This window comes from Capra hircus, chromosome 5, assembly GCF_001704415.2.
Source record: "Capra hircus breed San Clemente chromosome 5, ASM170441v1, whole genome shotgun sequence".
Lineage (NCBI taxonomy): Eukaryota > Metazoa > Chordata > Mammalia > Artiodactyla > Bovidae > Capra > Capra hircus.
Window position 1 is genome coordinate 114747892 of NC_030812.1, and position 16157 is coordinate 114764048.

Below are 16157 nucleotides of genomic sequence, written 5' to 3' on the forward strand. Positions count from 1 at the left end.
GCTGGGGCAGCGGGTGAGGGTCAGGTCCCTGGGGGTGCGGTCTGAGGGTCGGGGAGCTGGGGCAGTGGGTGAGAGTCAGGCCCCTGGGGGTGCGGTCTGAGGGTCGGGGAGCTGGGGCAGTGGGTGAGAGTCAGGCCCCTGGGGGTGCGGTCTGAGGGTCGGGGAGCTGGGGCAGCGGGTGAGGGTCAGGCTCCTGGGGGTGCGATCTGAGGTCAGGGAGCTGGAGCAGCGGGCGAGGGTCAGGGGGCCGGGGCAGAGGGTGAGGGTCAGGCTCCTGGGGGTGCGGTCTGAGGTCAGGGAGCTGGAGCAGCAGGCGAGGGTCAGGCCCCTGGGGGTGCGGTCTGAGGGTCAGGGGGCCGGGGCAGAGGGTGAGGGTCAGGCCCCTGGGGGTGCAGTCAGGGGCTCAGGGAGCTGGGGCAAGGGTGAGGGTCAGGCTCCCAGGGGTGTGGTCTGAGGGTCAGGGAGCTGGAGCAAGGGTGAGGGTCAGGCTCCTGGGGGTGCAGTCTGAGGGTCAGGGAGCTGGGGCAGCAGAGGAGGGTCAGGCTCCTGGGGGTGCAGTCAGGGGATCGGGGAGCTGGGGCAAGGGTGAGGGTCAGGCTCCTGGGGGTGCAGTCTGAGGGTCAGGGAGCTGGGGCAGCAGAGGAGGGTCAGGCTCCTGGGGGTGCAGTCAGGGGCTCGGGGAGCTGGGGCAAGGGTGAGGGTCAGGCTCCTGGGGGTGCAGTCTGAGGGTCAGGGAGCTGGGGCAGCAGAGGAGGGTCAGGCTCCTGGGGGTGCAGTCAGGGGCTGGGGGAGCTGGGGCAAGGGTGAGGGTCAGGCTCCCGGGGGTGTGGTCTGAGGGTCAGGGAGCTGGGGCAAGGGTGAGGGTCAGGCTCCCGGGGGTGCTGTCTGAGGATCAGGGAGCGGGGACAAAGGTAAGGGTGAGGCCCCTGGGGGTGCGGTCTGAGGGTCGGGGAACTGGGGCAGCGGCTGAGGGTCAGGCCCCTGGGGGTGCGATCTAAGGGTAGGGGAGCTGGAGCAGCCGGCGAGGGTCAGGCCCCTGGGGGCGCGGTCTGAGGTCAGGTAGCTGGGGCAGCGGGTGAGGGTCAGGCCCCTGGGGGTGTGGTCTGAGGGTCGGGGAGCTGGGGCAGTGGAGGAGGGTCAGGCTCCGGTCAGGCCCCTGGGGGTGCGGTCTGAGGTCAGGGAGCTGGGGCAGTCGAGGAGGGTCAGGCCCCTGGCGATGCGGTCTGAGGATGAGGGTCAGGCCCCTGGGGGTGCGGTCTGAGGATCAGGGGGCCAGGGCAGAGGGTGAGGGTCAGGCCCCTGGGGGTGCGGTCTGAGGGTCAGGGAGCTGGGGCAGCAGAGGAGGGTCAGGCTCCTGGGGTGCAGTCAGGGGCTCAGGGAGCTGGGGCAGTGGGCAAGCATCAGGCCCCTAGGTGTGCGGCCTGAGGGTCGGGGGGCCAGGGCAGAGGGCAAGGGTCAGGCCCCTGGGGATGCGGTCTGAGGTCAGGGAGCTTGGGCAGCAGAGGAGGGTCAGGCTCCGGTCAGGCTCCCGGGGGTGCGGTCGGGGAGCTGGGGCAGCGGGCGAGCGTCAGGCCCCTGGGGGTGCGGCCTGAGGGTCAGGGGGCCAGGGCAGAGGGCGAGGGCGAGGGTCAGGCCCCTGGGGGTGCGGTCTGAGGTCAGGGAGCTCGGGCAGCAGAGGAGGGTCAGGCTCCCGGGGGTGCAGTCGGGGGGCCGGGGCCAAGGGGGACGGTTGGCCGGCGAGAGGAGGCTCCCTGCCACTTCCAACCCGCCCTGGATGGAGTCTGAGGGTCGCTTCCCACCCCATCCTCCATCCCACCCCGTCCCTGAGGTGGGTGGCGAGGGTCGAGCCTGAGACCAGGCCTTGAGGCCTCCCTCAAGTTTCCTCAGGCAAGGGGCGGCTCGGCCGACTGCGGCGGGAGAAGACATTGTAGGTCCCGAGTTACCAGAGCCGTTGGGGCCGATGATGCAGGTGAACCTCTTGAAGGGGCCTATGACCTGGCGGCCCCGCCACGACTTAAAGTTCTCCACAAGCAGCACTTCCAAACGGCTCATGGCTGCGCCCTCCGCGCCTCAGCTGCGTTCTCACACGCTGGCGGGAAAAGCGCGGGAAGCGCCTCGTGCGGTCTCGCGAGAGGAAAGCGAGAACACCTGCGAGCCCTGCGCTGTTTCTTAGCAACCGGAGTTGTTTACGTTTCCGAGGAAACCGAGACTCCAGGTCTCTGGGGCAGTGAGAGAAGGCCGATTGAAAGCCCCTTGGGCAGGCTCGCATCCCACCTGCCCGGACTCCTAGGGAGCCAGCCTCGCTGGGCTTGAGCTAGTTTTATTTTTGTTGTTTTCTCTTTTAATCTCGCATGTTTTTGAAACCTTTTAGAATTTCTTAGCAATTCGCAGTCATGGAGGTAGCACAGCCCAAGGACCTGCAGGAGGATTTTGTCCTGGCCAAAAGAAGATATGCGGAGCTGGGCAGGCAGAAACGGATTTTCAACGCCAGGAACAGGATCATCGGGGTGAGACCCTCCGGATCGGAAGGGAGAGGAGCCAGGAGGGAATGGTGGGGGAGGGGAGGGGGACAAGGGGGCGGGGAAAACAAGAGAGGCGAGCAGCGAGCGGCAAGAGATGATGAACTATTGGAATGAAACTTGTGATCCAGGCACAGCCGCGGACGGATCCAAGCTTTGCCGGGAAGAATTGTTCCACGTATTGAGTTTGCGGAGAATGAGGGAGACCTCAGAACAAGACCGAAAAATGCTCCCTGTCACTTGCCAGTCAGGCAAATTGAGTCCTGCAGCGGGGAGCGAGCTTACCTGGAGTTAATGGCCAGAGACTGGAATGCGGTTCTCCTCTCTCTGAGCCAGACTTTCTACATTGCCAGGGATTTCCTCCAGTCCATTCAACAGACAGATGCCCGTAGAGAGAGTTCTTATTTTGTGGCAAACCTGAGCCAGGCCTTGGAGATGAGGGATAAGACGATCCTTGACTTTGTGAAGTTGATAGCCCAGTGGATGAGGCAGGCGTTAAAATGGCCGTATTATAATGCGGGGAAGTCAAGGCAACTAGGGCTGGGAGAGGAAAGCAGAGAGGGCTTCCCGGAGGCTGCTGCTGCTGCTGAGGAGGTAATGCTTAAGTAGTGTTCTGAGGATGAGGACCTACTGACTAAGAAAGGGAGAAGGAAGCTCTAGGGAAAGTTATGACAGGCTGAAGAACCAACAGAGGCACACAAGGGCATTTGGGTATGAGACGATTTGGTTTATAAAAAAATAAGTAGGATTGTTATCAACTGAATAAAATTGTCTGGCTCTTATTCTCTCCCATTGTTTTCCTTACCCAGGGTGACACCATGGCCTGGGATGCTCAGGTTTGTGACCAGAACATAAAAGCAGCAACTGAAAAAGCGAGAGAGGAAGCCTTTGGTGAGCATTCTCTGAATTTCCATAGTTCAGGGCTGTGTGCCTTTAGACCCAGGTCACATTCCTCATGTATGTAAAGCCTTGTCATTTTCACGCTCTTCTTCCTTTTAAAATTTCAGTTTCTTGTGCTCAGTTAACTTAATGCACCAATTCTTCCACACTTGAAAATTAGCTATTGAATTCTATATGAGTAGAAAATATATTGTGTGCAGATATGTAAATTTTTCTCTGTTTTCTTTAAAAAACTAGGTATGAAAAACCTCATACACACACATATTCTCTGCCAAAAGCTCGAGACCTTCTACCAGGGACAGCTGGTAATAGTAGACAACACACAGTATTGAGCCCATACCCCAGAGCTGACTCAGAACCAGGCACAGTTCAAGTAAAAGTGTTCTGGCTTGTGGGTCAGATTCTCAAATAGTATTCATTTCTGCCCCGGTTATGTCCAACAATGCCTTTTAAAGCACCATAAGGATTTTTTGAATAGAAAAAAAAGGATACAAAATTATATGTACAATGGGTTATCAATTAAGTTTAAATATATAAATATACATAAGTTCAGTTCAGTTCAGTCACTCAGTCGTGTCCGACTCTTTGCGACCCCATGAATCGCAGCACGCCAGGCCTCCCTGTCCATCACCATCTCCCAGAGTTCACTCAGACTCACGTCCATCGAGTCCGTGATGCCATCCAGCCATCTCATCCTCAGTCGTCCCCTTCTCCTCCTGCCCCCAACCCCTCCCAGCATCAGAGTCTTTTCCAATGAATCAACTCTTCACATCAGGTGGCCAAAGTACTGGAGCTTCAGCTTCAGCGTCATTCCTCCAAAGAAATCCCAGGGCTGATCTTCAGAATGGACTGGTTGGATCTCCCTGCAGTCCAAGGGACTCTCAAGAGTCTTCTCCAACACCACAGTTCAAAAGCATCAATTCTTCAGCGCTCAGCTTTCTTCACAGTCCAACTCTCACATCCATACATGACCACAGGAAAAACCATAGCCTTGACTAGACAGACCTTAGTCAGCAAAGCAATGTCTATACATAGGTTAAAAATATATAAAAATATGTTTAGAAAAAGACACCAAGGAGCTATACCAAAATATGAGCAGTGGTAAATTTGGAGTGATGGCATGATGAATGAAGTTTACTTGCTTCTTCATCAGGTCAGTTCAGTCACTCAGTTGTGTCTGACTCTGTGACCCCCAGACAGCAGTGCACTAGGCTTCCCTGAGCTTCACATCTCCCCGAGTTTGCTCAAACTCATGTCCATTGAGTCAGTGATGCCATCCAGCCATCTCATCCTCTGTCACCCTGCTCTCTTTCTGCTCTCAATCTTTCCCAGCATCAGGATCTTTTCTTCTTTATAGTGTTTCTTTTAAAATTGTAGTGTAAAAATAATTGAAACCTGTGATAAACCATAATGGAAAAGAATATAAAAAAGAATATATATATATATGTATAACTGAATCACTTTGCTGTACAGCAGAAATTAACACAGCAATGTAAATCAATTATACTTCAATAAAATTTTTTACAAAAGTAATTCAAACTTACAGAAATGATGTGAGAGACATACATAGACCCACCACCAGACTAGGTGTGAACATTTTGCCAACCTGGCTTTAGATATCTTATATTGAGAATGATTTTTGAGAATTAAATGTCACACAGAAGTAGCTAAAGCTCTCCTCCATCTTACCGTTTTCCTCTTCTCCCCTCCTCAGAGATGTGATCATTCCCATGCGTGTTTCTGTACTTGTACCCTTCATGTAGGTTTATCCATGACAATATAAAATTTGTGTGTGTATTTTATATTTTTACATAAAAGATATTGAATGTATCCTTTTGCAACATTTAAGAAATTCAACAACCTATTTTGGGAACTTATAGGTGATCTCCATACAGAATATTCATTTTAATTGCTTTATGATATTTTCTTCTATGAATTTTAACCACAGTTTCTTTTTCCTCTGCTGGTGGCTGATTTAGATTTTTTTCCAGTTTTTTTAAATAATTTCAAACAATGTTAGTGACTCTCCTGCACTGTGTCCCAATGCTCATGTTCCTGGTGGACCTGGACGTGGAATTCACAGGTCATAGGATGTGTTCATTTTCAGTTCTAGAGGATGTTGGCAAGTTGCTTTCCATGGTTATAAAAGTACCAAGTCACACTTTCACAAGCAGTAAATGAGAAACCTCTACGTTTCTCCACATCCTTCCTAATACCTGCTATTTTTAGCGTTTTAAAATGTTTCTTCAATTCATTGGATGTTTCCCATCTCGAGTGGTTGATGATCTTTTCACAAGCTTATTGATCATTCAGGTTTCTCTGTAGTGATTTGCTTTTTCCCTTCCTTTGCCCCTTTTGTGGTTAGGTTGTTTGTTTTAAAGTTGATTTGTAGGTGCTTTTTTATATTCAGAATTCTAATCCTTTAATGGTTGTGTTAACCTTTGGGAGAGTTGGATGACTTTTAGAATCACTAAAAATTATTTTTGGGGGGAGATTCAAATTTCTTTCTTTCCTCTGAATCTTTCGCTAATGAACATGCTGTATCTTTTCTAGCTGCTGAAATGAGACAAAATGACAAGATCGCATGCATATCAGAAAACCGGGAAAGGAGAGATAGGAAAAATCTCTGTAAAGCTATCAGCGATTTCCAGCAGAGCTTTCAGAGCCCGGAAACGCGCCGTGAATTTGACCTCTCTGACCCCCTAGCCCTTAAGAAAGATCGTCCAGCCCGGCAGTCAGATTATGATGCTTGGAATACAATATCAGGAATGCAGAAGTTCATGGGAGAGGATTTAAACTTCCATCTGAGGAAGAAATTCCAAGAGGAACAAAACAGGGAATGGTCCCTGCAACAGCAAAAAGAACGGATGGTTGGCCGGGAGAACCACAAATGTGCAGGTAACAGAACGAGAGACAAGTGGGTCTCAGTGCTTTACCAGATCAACCCCCCCAAAAACAAACAAACGAAAAAAGAAAACAAACCAACCCCAGTGGGTTTTTTCTTGTTTCATTTTTGTCTCTTAAGCCTCACTGATAGACTACTTTAGCCACATGGCCAAAGAGACACCAGAACCCGTGTTTCCGGATTTGGACATCTTTAGCCACACGTCCATCATGCAGGAAACACTTCCTGAGCTTGTGGTCTGTCAGGGCGCCCGTGGGATCCTAGAGCCCAGGGTAACTCAGCATTGGTCTGACCCTCAGTGTGCTCACAGCCTGCTGGGAAGACAGTGGGAAAGACAAAAGTCTAGCCTATGTCAGTTCGTGTCTAGTAAGCCACTTGGATCATCCCCCGAACCTGACCGTCCACCTCCACCGATGGGAGCTCTCTTCTTCCTGTTGCTCCGGTCCAGGCCAGGTCATCTTGACTCCTTCCTCTCTCTCAGATGCCGCACGCACTCCTGCAGCAAGTCATCTCAAGTTCCAACCACCATCACTGCCTCCACCACTGCCACCAGACTCAAAGGCCAGCACATCCCAACTGGATCACCGAAATAACCTCTGACTGGCCTCCCAGCTTCTGCCCTGGTCTCCCTACACGCTCTTCCCAGCCCAATAGCCAGAATGATCCTGTTAAAAAGTTAAACTGCTCAGGGACTTCCCTGGTAGTCCAGTGGTTGAGAATCTGACATCCAGTACAGGGGACGCAGGTTTGATCCCTGGTAGGGAAACAAAGATCCCACATCCCATGGCACAGCTAAGCCTGCGTGGCAACTGCTGAGCCTGTGAGCTCTAGAGCCTGCTTGCCACAGCAAAGATCCCACGTGCCAAGGCAAATATATATACACATAAAGCTGCTACTTCCCTGGTGCTCCAGCGGTTTCGATTCCATGTGTTCCCAATGCACAGGACATGGCTTAAGTCCCTGGTCAGGGAACTAAGATCCCATATGACTCACAGCATGGCCAAAAATAAAAAATTAAGTGGGATCCTTTGTTCAAAACCAATAGCTTCTTACTTTACTCATTAATGATTGTCTCAGTTGGTAAAGAATATGCCTGCAATCTGGGAGACCCAGGTTTGATCAGGAAGATCCCCTGGAGAAGGGCATGGCAACCCACTCCAGTATTCTTGCCTGGAGAACTCCGTGGACAGAGGAGCCTGATGGGCTATAGTCCATAGGGCCACAGAGACTTGACTGAGCGACTAACACACTTACTCAATCAAAACCAAATTTATTTCAAGCACCAGCAAGGCCTTCACAGTCTGACCTTATCTCCTACTATGCTGCCCCCTAAGCCCTTCTCCCTTGGTACCGCAGATAAGTGTGCTCAGTCATGTCCGTAGACATTACCAGGCCACAGTGATGATTGCTAACGCTGCCGGGCACAGGTCTAAGAGCTTGGCTTGAGTTAACTCATCTGTGTCTCCCATGAGCCTTCCGTTGCACCCCCGTTCTTCTGATGGGTGCGTGATGAGAAGCAGATGCAGAAACAACAGTCCACGGGGCGCTCTGCACATCTGGGAAGGAGCCTGGGCAGGCACACATGCTTTGACTGTATCTTCCTTCCTTTCAGAGGATCTCTACTTGAAGACAAGGCTACAGTTTGATGAGACAGCCAAGCACCTACAGAATCTGGAAACCGCCACCAGGAAGGCAGTTTGTACAACTGTGAAAGAATTCAACATGAACCAGGTGTATACCCCAGGCCTGTCTGGAGGGGAGGGAAGACACACAGCCACCTCCCTGAGTGTCCCAGCATTCTCAGCTCATCAGTGATAGCAATGGTTGTTGTTGTTGTTACCACGCCATGTGGCTTGCAGGATCTCCGTTCCCTGACCAGGGGCTGAACCCAGACAATGGCAGTGAAAGCCCAGGAATCCTAACCGCTACACCACTGGTGGATTCCCAGAATATGGTTCTTTTTTTAATCTCTGCAACAATTATCTGATCTTATTAGTCACTGTGTTCAACAGCCCTGTCAGAGAGGCACCATGAACTCAATTGATCAAGAAACAGGCTCAGAGGGAGGAATGAACTTTCTTAGAGACAGCTGAGTACTAATCTGATTTGCTTTGGCAGATGTAAACACTGGACTTCCAAATATTAGAAGTCCAGTATTCAAATCAGACCTGTCCAATGACAAAGCATGAGCTTGTGTAATACATTCAGGCTGGCCTCCTTGTTAGCACCTGCTACTGAGGGCACCTAGCAAACTGCCCCATCTGTCCAATATTAAAGAGAACTGGTTTCATCCTTCCCTTGACTTGACAGAGAAATAACTCTAGCCCAGAGAGGGAAGGTGTCTAGCTGCAGGTCACACAGCCAGGGCCTGTCCCTTCTACCCATCGCCTTCATGTAAGCAGGGATTTGACCAGAAATTTATTTGTCTTGGGGACTGAGGTTGACAGGCAGTAGGAACACCTTTTAGAAATCACCACTTCTGCAAATCACTTGGCTGGCGGTTCTTTGTGGCCTGCCGCTGGCCCAGGGTGACCAGGACCACAGGGAAGGGTACATAGCCCTGTCCTGGGGGTGGGTGAGGCCAAGCCAAGGGGAGATGGCCACCTAACGGGGGGAGGCCGCTCCCTGCTTTGGCAAATCACCGCAGACAAAGACCTGCCGGGATTATGCATGTGACCAACTGGTAGTGATCCTCTGAGCCCAGCCCACTCGCCCAGCATCGCCCAGGCAGCCAGGGGTCCAGGGACCTCCCCACGTCTATACCTGATAAGTCTCCACCCACCCGCCCAGGAGCCCTGTTTAGCACATTCTTCCTTCAAGGGCCCCTTCAAGGTTTGCCAGTCTGTGCCTCAGTCCCACCAGGCTCACTCAGACCATGTGTTGAGCTGCTCAGTTTTGTCCGACTCTTTGCAACCCCAGGGACTGTAGCCTGCCAGGCTCCTCTGTCCATGGGATTCTCCAGGCAAGAATCCTGGAGTGGGTTGCCATGCCCTCCTCCAGGGGATCTTCCCAACCCAGGAATGGAACCCGGCTCTCCTGCATGGCAGGTGGATTCTTTACTGTCTGAGCCACCAGGGAAGCCCCTTCAGAGCATCCTCCTTAACATCTTCCCCTGCGCAGGCCCTGGAGTCAGCGGAAAAGAAAATCCAAGAGAGAAAACAAGAACAGGAGGACAACCTAGCCGAGATCTCCAACCTGCTGCGTGGGGACCTGCTCTCAGAGAACCCGCAACAGGCAGCCAGCTCCTTTGGGCCGCATCGTGTGGTGCCCGACCGCTGGAAGGGCATGAGCCAGGAGCAGCTGGAGGAGATCCGCCTGGTGCAGAAACAGCAAGTCCAGGAGAAGCTGGTGCCTGTCCCCTCCCCCCTTCTCCAAGCCCCCAGCCCCCCACTGTTCCCTCCACCACCACCCCTCTCCACCCGCCCCAGCCCTCAGACGTGGCTCTGTGCTCCCTCCCGCCTTCCTGGAGCATCTAGTTATAGCCATTGTCACACTGGGCCCCAGAAGCTGCCCTCAAGGAGTCTATGTTCCATTTGTAGGGGAGGACAAGAGTGGAATGATCCCACAGGTGCTGGGTGCTAGGCAGGGGAGGAGGCGGGGGTAGGGGGGCTGAGAGTGCTGGGAGTGAGGAGGGTCATCATGGGACTCATGACCTTGAAACAAAGGTCTGAAGGTGGAGGGAGTCACCTGGGGAGAGGCTTCTCTCTGCTGGGGCAGAAACTGCAAGGACCATGGCCTTGACCGCAGCCACAGGGTGGGGTTGGGTAGGGCTGTATTGCCTTGAGGGGCTGCTCTGGAGCCCCTATTTCCTGGTGAAATAGGAGAGTGGTCAGCAGCGGAGGGGGAGGGGTAGGAGTTTTGCAAGAACAAAAGTGCTCAAAGGTCATCTGGAAAGGGGAAGGGGCAAGTGGCCAGGAAGCCCCAGCTCCCCTCTCCCCCTACTTTGAGTCCCAGTCATGAACTTGAAGCGACTCTTGTGAGTAGGGCCATGCTCACCTATTACGAGAGAGCTGGGACTCAACAATGGTCAGAGCTTGCCTGGCAAGTGGGACCAGGTGGGAGGCTCAGGGTGCCCAGGTGTCTGCCAGGGGGTGTCAGCTGTGGACACTGGGCTGAATGAGGAGGAAGATAAGGACACATGGAGTTCAAGGGATCATGGAGGGGTGTCGAGTCTGCGGACTGGCAGTCACAGTGTGGGGGAACCTCGTGGGAATGAGGGTGTGGAGAAAGAGGGGCAGGTCCTCACTGCAGTGGATGGGACTCCAAGGTGAGACTCCAGAGGGGGGTGGTATTGGCAACAACAGGGTGAGGGCAGAGCTTCTCAAAGCAGGCCGTCTGGACCAGCCACACCTAGGAACTCAAGAGCAATGGAGATCCTCAGGCCCTCGCTAGGCCTGCTGAACCGGAAACATTCAGCAAGTGCTCCCTCCCCGCCAGGGCTTCTGATACCCGCTGGAGTTCGAGAACCATTGGCATCATTTGCCCCCTGGTGGGGGATGGCTGAGAGATTGGAAAGGGGGTCTTTGGAGAAGAGGCAGAATCACTGGAAAGCAGGGGAAGGGTCATTTCTGAGTGTGTTGAGAGAGCCTTGCTCAGTCGTGTCCGACTCTTTGCGACCCCATGGACTGTAGCCTACCAGGCTCCTCCTTCCATGGGATTCTCCAGGCAAGAGTACTGGATGATGTGAAATAACGACAGGAGAGAGATTTGGAGACATTCTCAGACCTGCAGAGGATGGGCGAGGTTCCCAAGGGGTCCGCAGATGACAGCCGCGCTCTGTGTGATGCTGTGGTCGGTGTGAGCTTCCCAGCAGACGGGCACGGGGAGAGGGAGAGGTGGTGGCCTGGACCAGGAGATGGGGAGCAGGTCGGGCACCTCGCCTTAGGAGGGGAAACAGACAGCAGCCAAGGGGTGAGGCAGGGGAGTTAGCCCAAAGTGGGAGGAGCCTGAGGCTGGCATCAGGACGCCACCTTCACCAGGCCCGGCTCTGCCCTTCACAACGGTAGTTCAGCCCGACTGCCTGGCAAGGAAGGTTGGCCATCTGTCTCAAAAGCAGCATTTTTGGTCTGATCTTCAGTCTCTGTAGAAAATTAATAAGAAGCTGCTACTGCTGCTAAGTCTGCAGTTGTGTCTGACTCTGTGTGACACCATAGACGGCAGCCTACCAGGCTTCTCCGTCCCTGGGATTCTCCAGGCAAGAACACTGGAGTGGGTTGCCATTTCCTTCTCCAATGCATGAAAGTGAAAAGTGAAAGGGAAGTCGCTCAGTTGTGTCCGACTCCTAGTGACCCCATGGACTGCAGCCCACCAGGCTCCTCCGTCCATGGGATTTTCCAGGCAAGAGTACTGGAGTGGGGTGCCATTGCCTTCTCCAAATAAGCAGCTAGAGAAACACAAGAAGAAGAAAACATCCCATGTGAAATCCCACACTCAGAAGACCCCTCTCCCATCCCCCAACATGCCTTCTGGTGTCCTGTCCCCGGCTCCTCTTCTGTACAAGGACATAATTTGGGAAGTTGAGATCACGCTAAGAATACTCTGTCTCTCAGTGTGGGCTTCTATGTGCCCATATCGTTCCCAATTCTTTTTTTTTTTTTAATTAGAGCATGCTGCTGCTGCTGCTGCTAAGTCGCTTCAGTCGTGTCCGACTCTGTGCGACCCCATAGACGGCAGCCCACCAGGCTTCCCTGTCTCTGGGATTCTCCAGGCAAGAACACTGGAGTGGGTTGCCACTTCCTTCTCCAATGCATGAAAGTGAAAAGTGAAAGGGAAGTCGCTCAGTCGTGTCCAAATCTTAGCAACCCCATGGACTGCAGCCTACCAGGCTCCTCCATCCATGAGATTTTCCAGGCAAGAGCACTGGAGTGGGGTGCCATTGCCTTCTCCGAATTAAAGCATAGCCAGGCATTTTTTTTAAAATTATTTTATTTATTTGGCTACGTTGGGTCTTAGCTGTGGCATGCAGAGTCTTTATTGCACCGTGTGAACTCAGTGCAGCACATGGGATCTTAATTCCCCACCCAGGGATCGAACCCAGGCCCCCTGCACCCCTGCATTGGGGGCTCAGAGCCTTGGCCACTGGACCACCAGGGGAATCCCCTCTGGGGCTCTCCTGGGGGACAGGCGGTGGTGAGTCGCCTCTCCTCTCTGTAGAGGCTCCAGGAGGAAGAGCGCCAGCGAGACATGGACTGGGACCGGCGGAGGATTCAGAAGGCTCGTGCCACCTTGCTGTTTGAGCGGCAGCAGCAGCGCCTACAGCGTGGCCTGCGCAGGGCTCTGGACTGCAGCAACCTCAGCCTGGCCAGGGAGCAGCTCCTGCAGTGAGTGCTAGGCCGGTGGGGCGGGGGGGGTTTGGGGGGGCTGGGAACTGGGAGCACCATCGAGGGCACCAGGCCTGGGGAAAGGGGAAGTGAGAGCTGGTGTCCTGCAGGGCCCAGGGAGCAACCACCGACCTTTCCTGGACCCTTGGCTCACCTTCCCTGAATCTTTCCTGCCCATAGGCTCAGGACCCTTGGGGTATCTTTCACCAGAGGCTCCCCCCACCCCCGCCCGTAGCAGCAGTGAGTGGGGCCCTGGCACAGCTACCTGATAAAGAGGAGCGGGGAAAAGGCTCAGAGCTAGGAAGCCAGAAATCAAGTGCTAGGAAGCCATCGGTCTCCACGCAGGCCAGGGAGGGACTGAGACTCCCCTGTGCCCACATTCCATAAATACCTGTCCCTGGATAGTCCTCACTCAGACACCGGCAAAGCCCGGTGGGCTCGGACACAGGTGCTGGTAACAGAGTTCATGGAGGTCCCCGGGAGCCCCAGGGGAGGACTCTGGGTGGGCTTCCAGGAGGAGGCATGTGGCCCAGACACAGGGGACAACGGTGCCAGCTGCCCACCGCAGGGAGGGCCCACCGGGCAGAGGGAGGGGCAGTCTCTTCTTGCCTAAGGACAGGCCCCCAGGGTAGTTCAGACTCCAGCTACAGAAAGTGTCAAATGTGGATCAGTAGGTGAATCTGCCACTAAAAACACATTATTTAGCTCTTTAATCTCTCTATTCTTCAAGCTCTGGCTTGAACTCAGAGGGGACCCACGAGTATCTTTTCCAATCAGATGTCTATTGACTGATGGTTCCATCTTTGAGGGCCAAAATGGGGAGAATTAAGAGATCATCTCACAGAAATCAAATGGGAGGAGCAAGCGTGTTTACAATCACGGAATTCTAAGACGTCCCCACATCTCACACGCACAGGTCCCTAGGCTAACCAGCCAGTTCAGTTCAGTTCAGTTGCTCAGCCGTGTCCGACCCTTAGTGACCCCATGGACTGCAGCACTCCAGGCTAACCAATCAGCAGTGACGAAATGTCCCTTCTTGCCCTTGAGCGAGTAGTGCGGGATGAATTGTGTCTGCTGGGGATAAGACACCAATAAAAAGTAGAACATTTAGGAAGTCAGGCATTTGCTGATTTCTTTTTCTCCTTGTTTCATTATCAGGAAAGAACATATGAAAGAACTCTCTACCAATCATGCCACTGAAGACTATTTCACACAATTTAATACAGGAAGTCGATAAGGAAAAATTCACCTTCTTTTCCTCTGAACCGTTAATGTGTAAAGTGCGGTTAGCTTGAAGAATCATATCTGTTTGAAAAAAAAAAAAAGCACCCTTTGGTCCAGAAATACCGTTTGAACTGAATTTTTCTGTTGTAGACAAAGTTTGATTAAACCTCTTCCTGTATTTCTATGAGGAGGATTCGTGTCCACTCAACTCCGCTCCGACTGGCTCCAGAGCACCTCTGCGTGCTGGGGACCCAGGGATGAAGGTCTGTGAGTCAGGCTCTCAGTTCCAGTGGTGCATTACCCACACTCACAGGCATCATTTTGTTTATTTGTTTTAAGAGTGTCATGTTTATTTATTTAATTTTATTTGACTGCACTGGGTCTTAGCTGTAGCATGTGGGATCCTCAGGCTTTGTTGCAGCGCACAGGAGCCTTTGGTTTTGGCGTGCAAACTCTCATCTAGTTCCCTGACCAGGGTCGGAACCCGGCCCCATGCGCTGGGAGCATAGAGTCTTCACCCCTGGACTTCCCGGGAAGTCTGCACGGGAGCCATTTTACCGGCTCCATGTGGAATGAACTAATCGCTCCCTCACAGCACCCAGGGGTGGGTGTTTTCATTACTCACAGGTGCAGAACCCGAGCTACAGACACTTTAAGTGACTTCCCTGAGGTCACTCTGACGGAAATTGGTGGACCTGGAGTTGAACTCGCAGAGTCTGGCTCTCAAGCACGTCTCTCTCCTGGCTCCCACGCGAGTGTGCTCCCACTTCAGTCTCGCCAGACTCATCGCAACCCTGTGGACCGTAGCCACCAGGCTCCTCTGTCCATGGGATTCTCCAGGCCAGGATACTGGAGCCGGCCGCCATGCCCTCCTCCAGGGGATCTTCCCGACCCCGGGATGGAACCTGAGTCTCCTGCATTGCAGGAGGATCCTTTACCCACCCAGTCCCCTGGGAAGCCCTCTGGCTCCCATAACGAGACCCAAAACCAGAGTGGCCAAAAAGGCAGCAGTTTATTTGCTCCTCTTGTCAGAGCCCTACTTGAGTGGTCCTGCCTCACTGCCCTGCCACCTCCCATGACGTCGTCACACTGTGGCCGGCCGGGAGGAGGAATCGGGAAGGAAGAGGATATGGGGTCGCATGCGGCACACCTGGGCCAGGGCTCTCGAGAACTGTACATTTCACCGCTCACACCTGATGGGTCAGGTTGCAATCATGTGACCATGCCCGACTACAGTGGAGGTTGGGAAGCTGAGGTGGCTAACACGTGACAGGCAGCAATTCCCTAACGGTGTAAAAGATGGAAGAGGACCTGCTGGGGGACAGCTAGCTGTCTGCCAAAGGGAGTCTCGAATGGTGATTTGGAATTTGTCAGAGGGGAGGTGAAGGGAGGCAAGTTACATGGGGGAGGGTGGGTTAGGAAGGGAGTTTGTCCAGCAGTAGTGGGGTCTCTAGACCCCAGGCCCAGGATCGCTGGGTCACACCCAGTAACTGCTCCTCCTCCATGTATGCTTCTTGATACACACAGGGCTAGTGACAAGGGGCAGCTGCTGTTCTATACATTTCAGTTGTGTCCAACTCTGTGACCCCATGAACTGTAGCCTGCCAGGCTCCTCTGTTCGTGGGATTCTCCAGGCAAGAACACTGGAGTGGGTTGCCGTTTCCTTCTCCAGGGGATCTTGCTGACCCAGGGATTGAACCTGGGTCTCCCGTGTTGTAGGCAGATTCTTTACCGTCTGAGCCATCAGGGCAGCCCTTGGTGGCAGGTCGTCATTAGCTGAGATGGACCTGGATACACCCATGCTAGCAGCTCAGCTCGTGTTCCCTCAGTGTCTAAACACAGCTTCTGTTCTTCCCACGCTCAAAACCCTTCCCTGGCTGAGGTTTGTTAGGTTTTCCCACATGGATCAGTTGGAGCTGGACCCCTTTTAGGGAAGCAGGTTGAGGGTGCATAGTTTCCTGGGGCCACCAGTAACAAAGTCCCACACACTAGGGGAGGGAGCACCTTAGACAGCAGAAATGTGCAGAGTCCAAGAGGAAGGTGTCGGCAGAGCGGCTTCCTTCTGAGGGGCAGCAGGAGAACCTGCTCCTGGCCCCTCTCCCAGCTTTGGGGGTTTACCAGCGGGCTTTGGTGGTCCCCGCCTTGCAGATGCATCGCCCACATCCATGCTGTCCTCTTCACACGGCCTTATCCTGCGGAGTCTGCGTCCAAATTCTCCCCATTTTTAAGGTTGTGGCTGTGCTTGGTTGCAAAGTCATGTCGGACTCTTGCGACTCCATGGAGTGTAGC

The 16157-nt window shown here is 53.5% G+C and overlaps 2 protein-coding genes across 2 annotated transcripts in view; one reads left to right on the forward strand and one right to left on the reverse strand.

The window, feature by feature from the left end:
* SMC1B (structural maintenance of chromosomes 1B) overlaps window positions 1-2104 on the reverse strand; it is an 85490-nt gene extending 83386 nt beyond the window's left edge. The window contains exon 1 of the mRNA XM_005681216.3: window positions 1944-2104. Within this exon, the coding sequence (XP_005681273.1) occupies window positions 1944-2052 (109 nt within the window). The 5' untranslated portion in view covers window positions 2053-2104. The remainder of the gene's footprint in view (window positions 1-1943) is intronic.
* On the forward strand, window positions 2198-13988 carry RIBC2 (RIB43A domain with coiled-coils 2). Its single transcript, XM_005681214.3, has 7 exons — window positions 2198-2507; window positions 3329-3410; window positions 5973-6317; window positions 7937-8055; window positions 9445-9672; window positions 12478-12644; window positions 13803-13988. The coding sequence occupies exons 1-7, from the start codon at window positions 2394-2396 to the stop codon at window positions 13879-13881; spliced, it is 1134 nt and encodes a 377-aa protein (XP_005681271.1). The 5' UTR covers window positions 2198-2393; the 3' UTR covers window positions 13882-13988.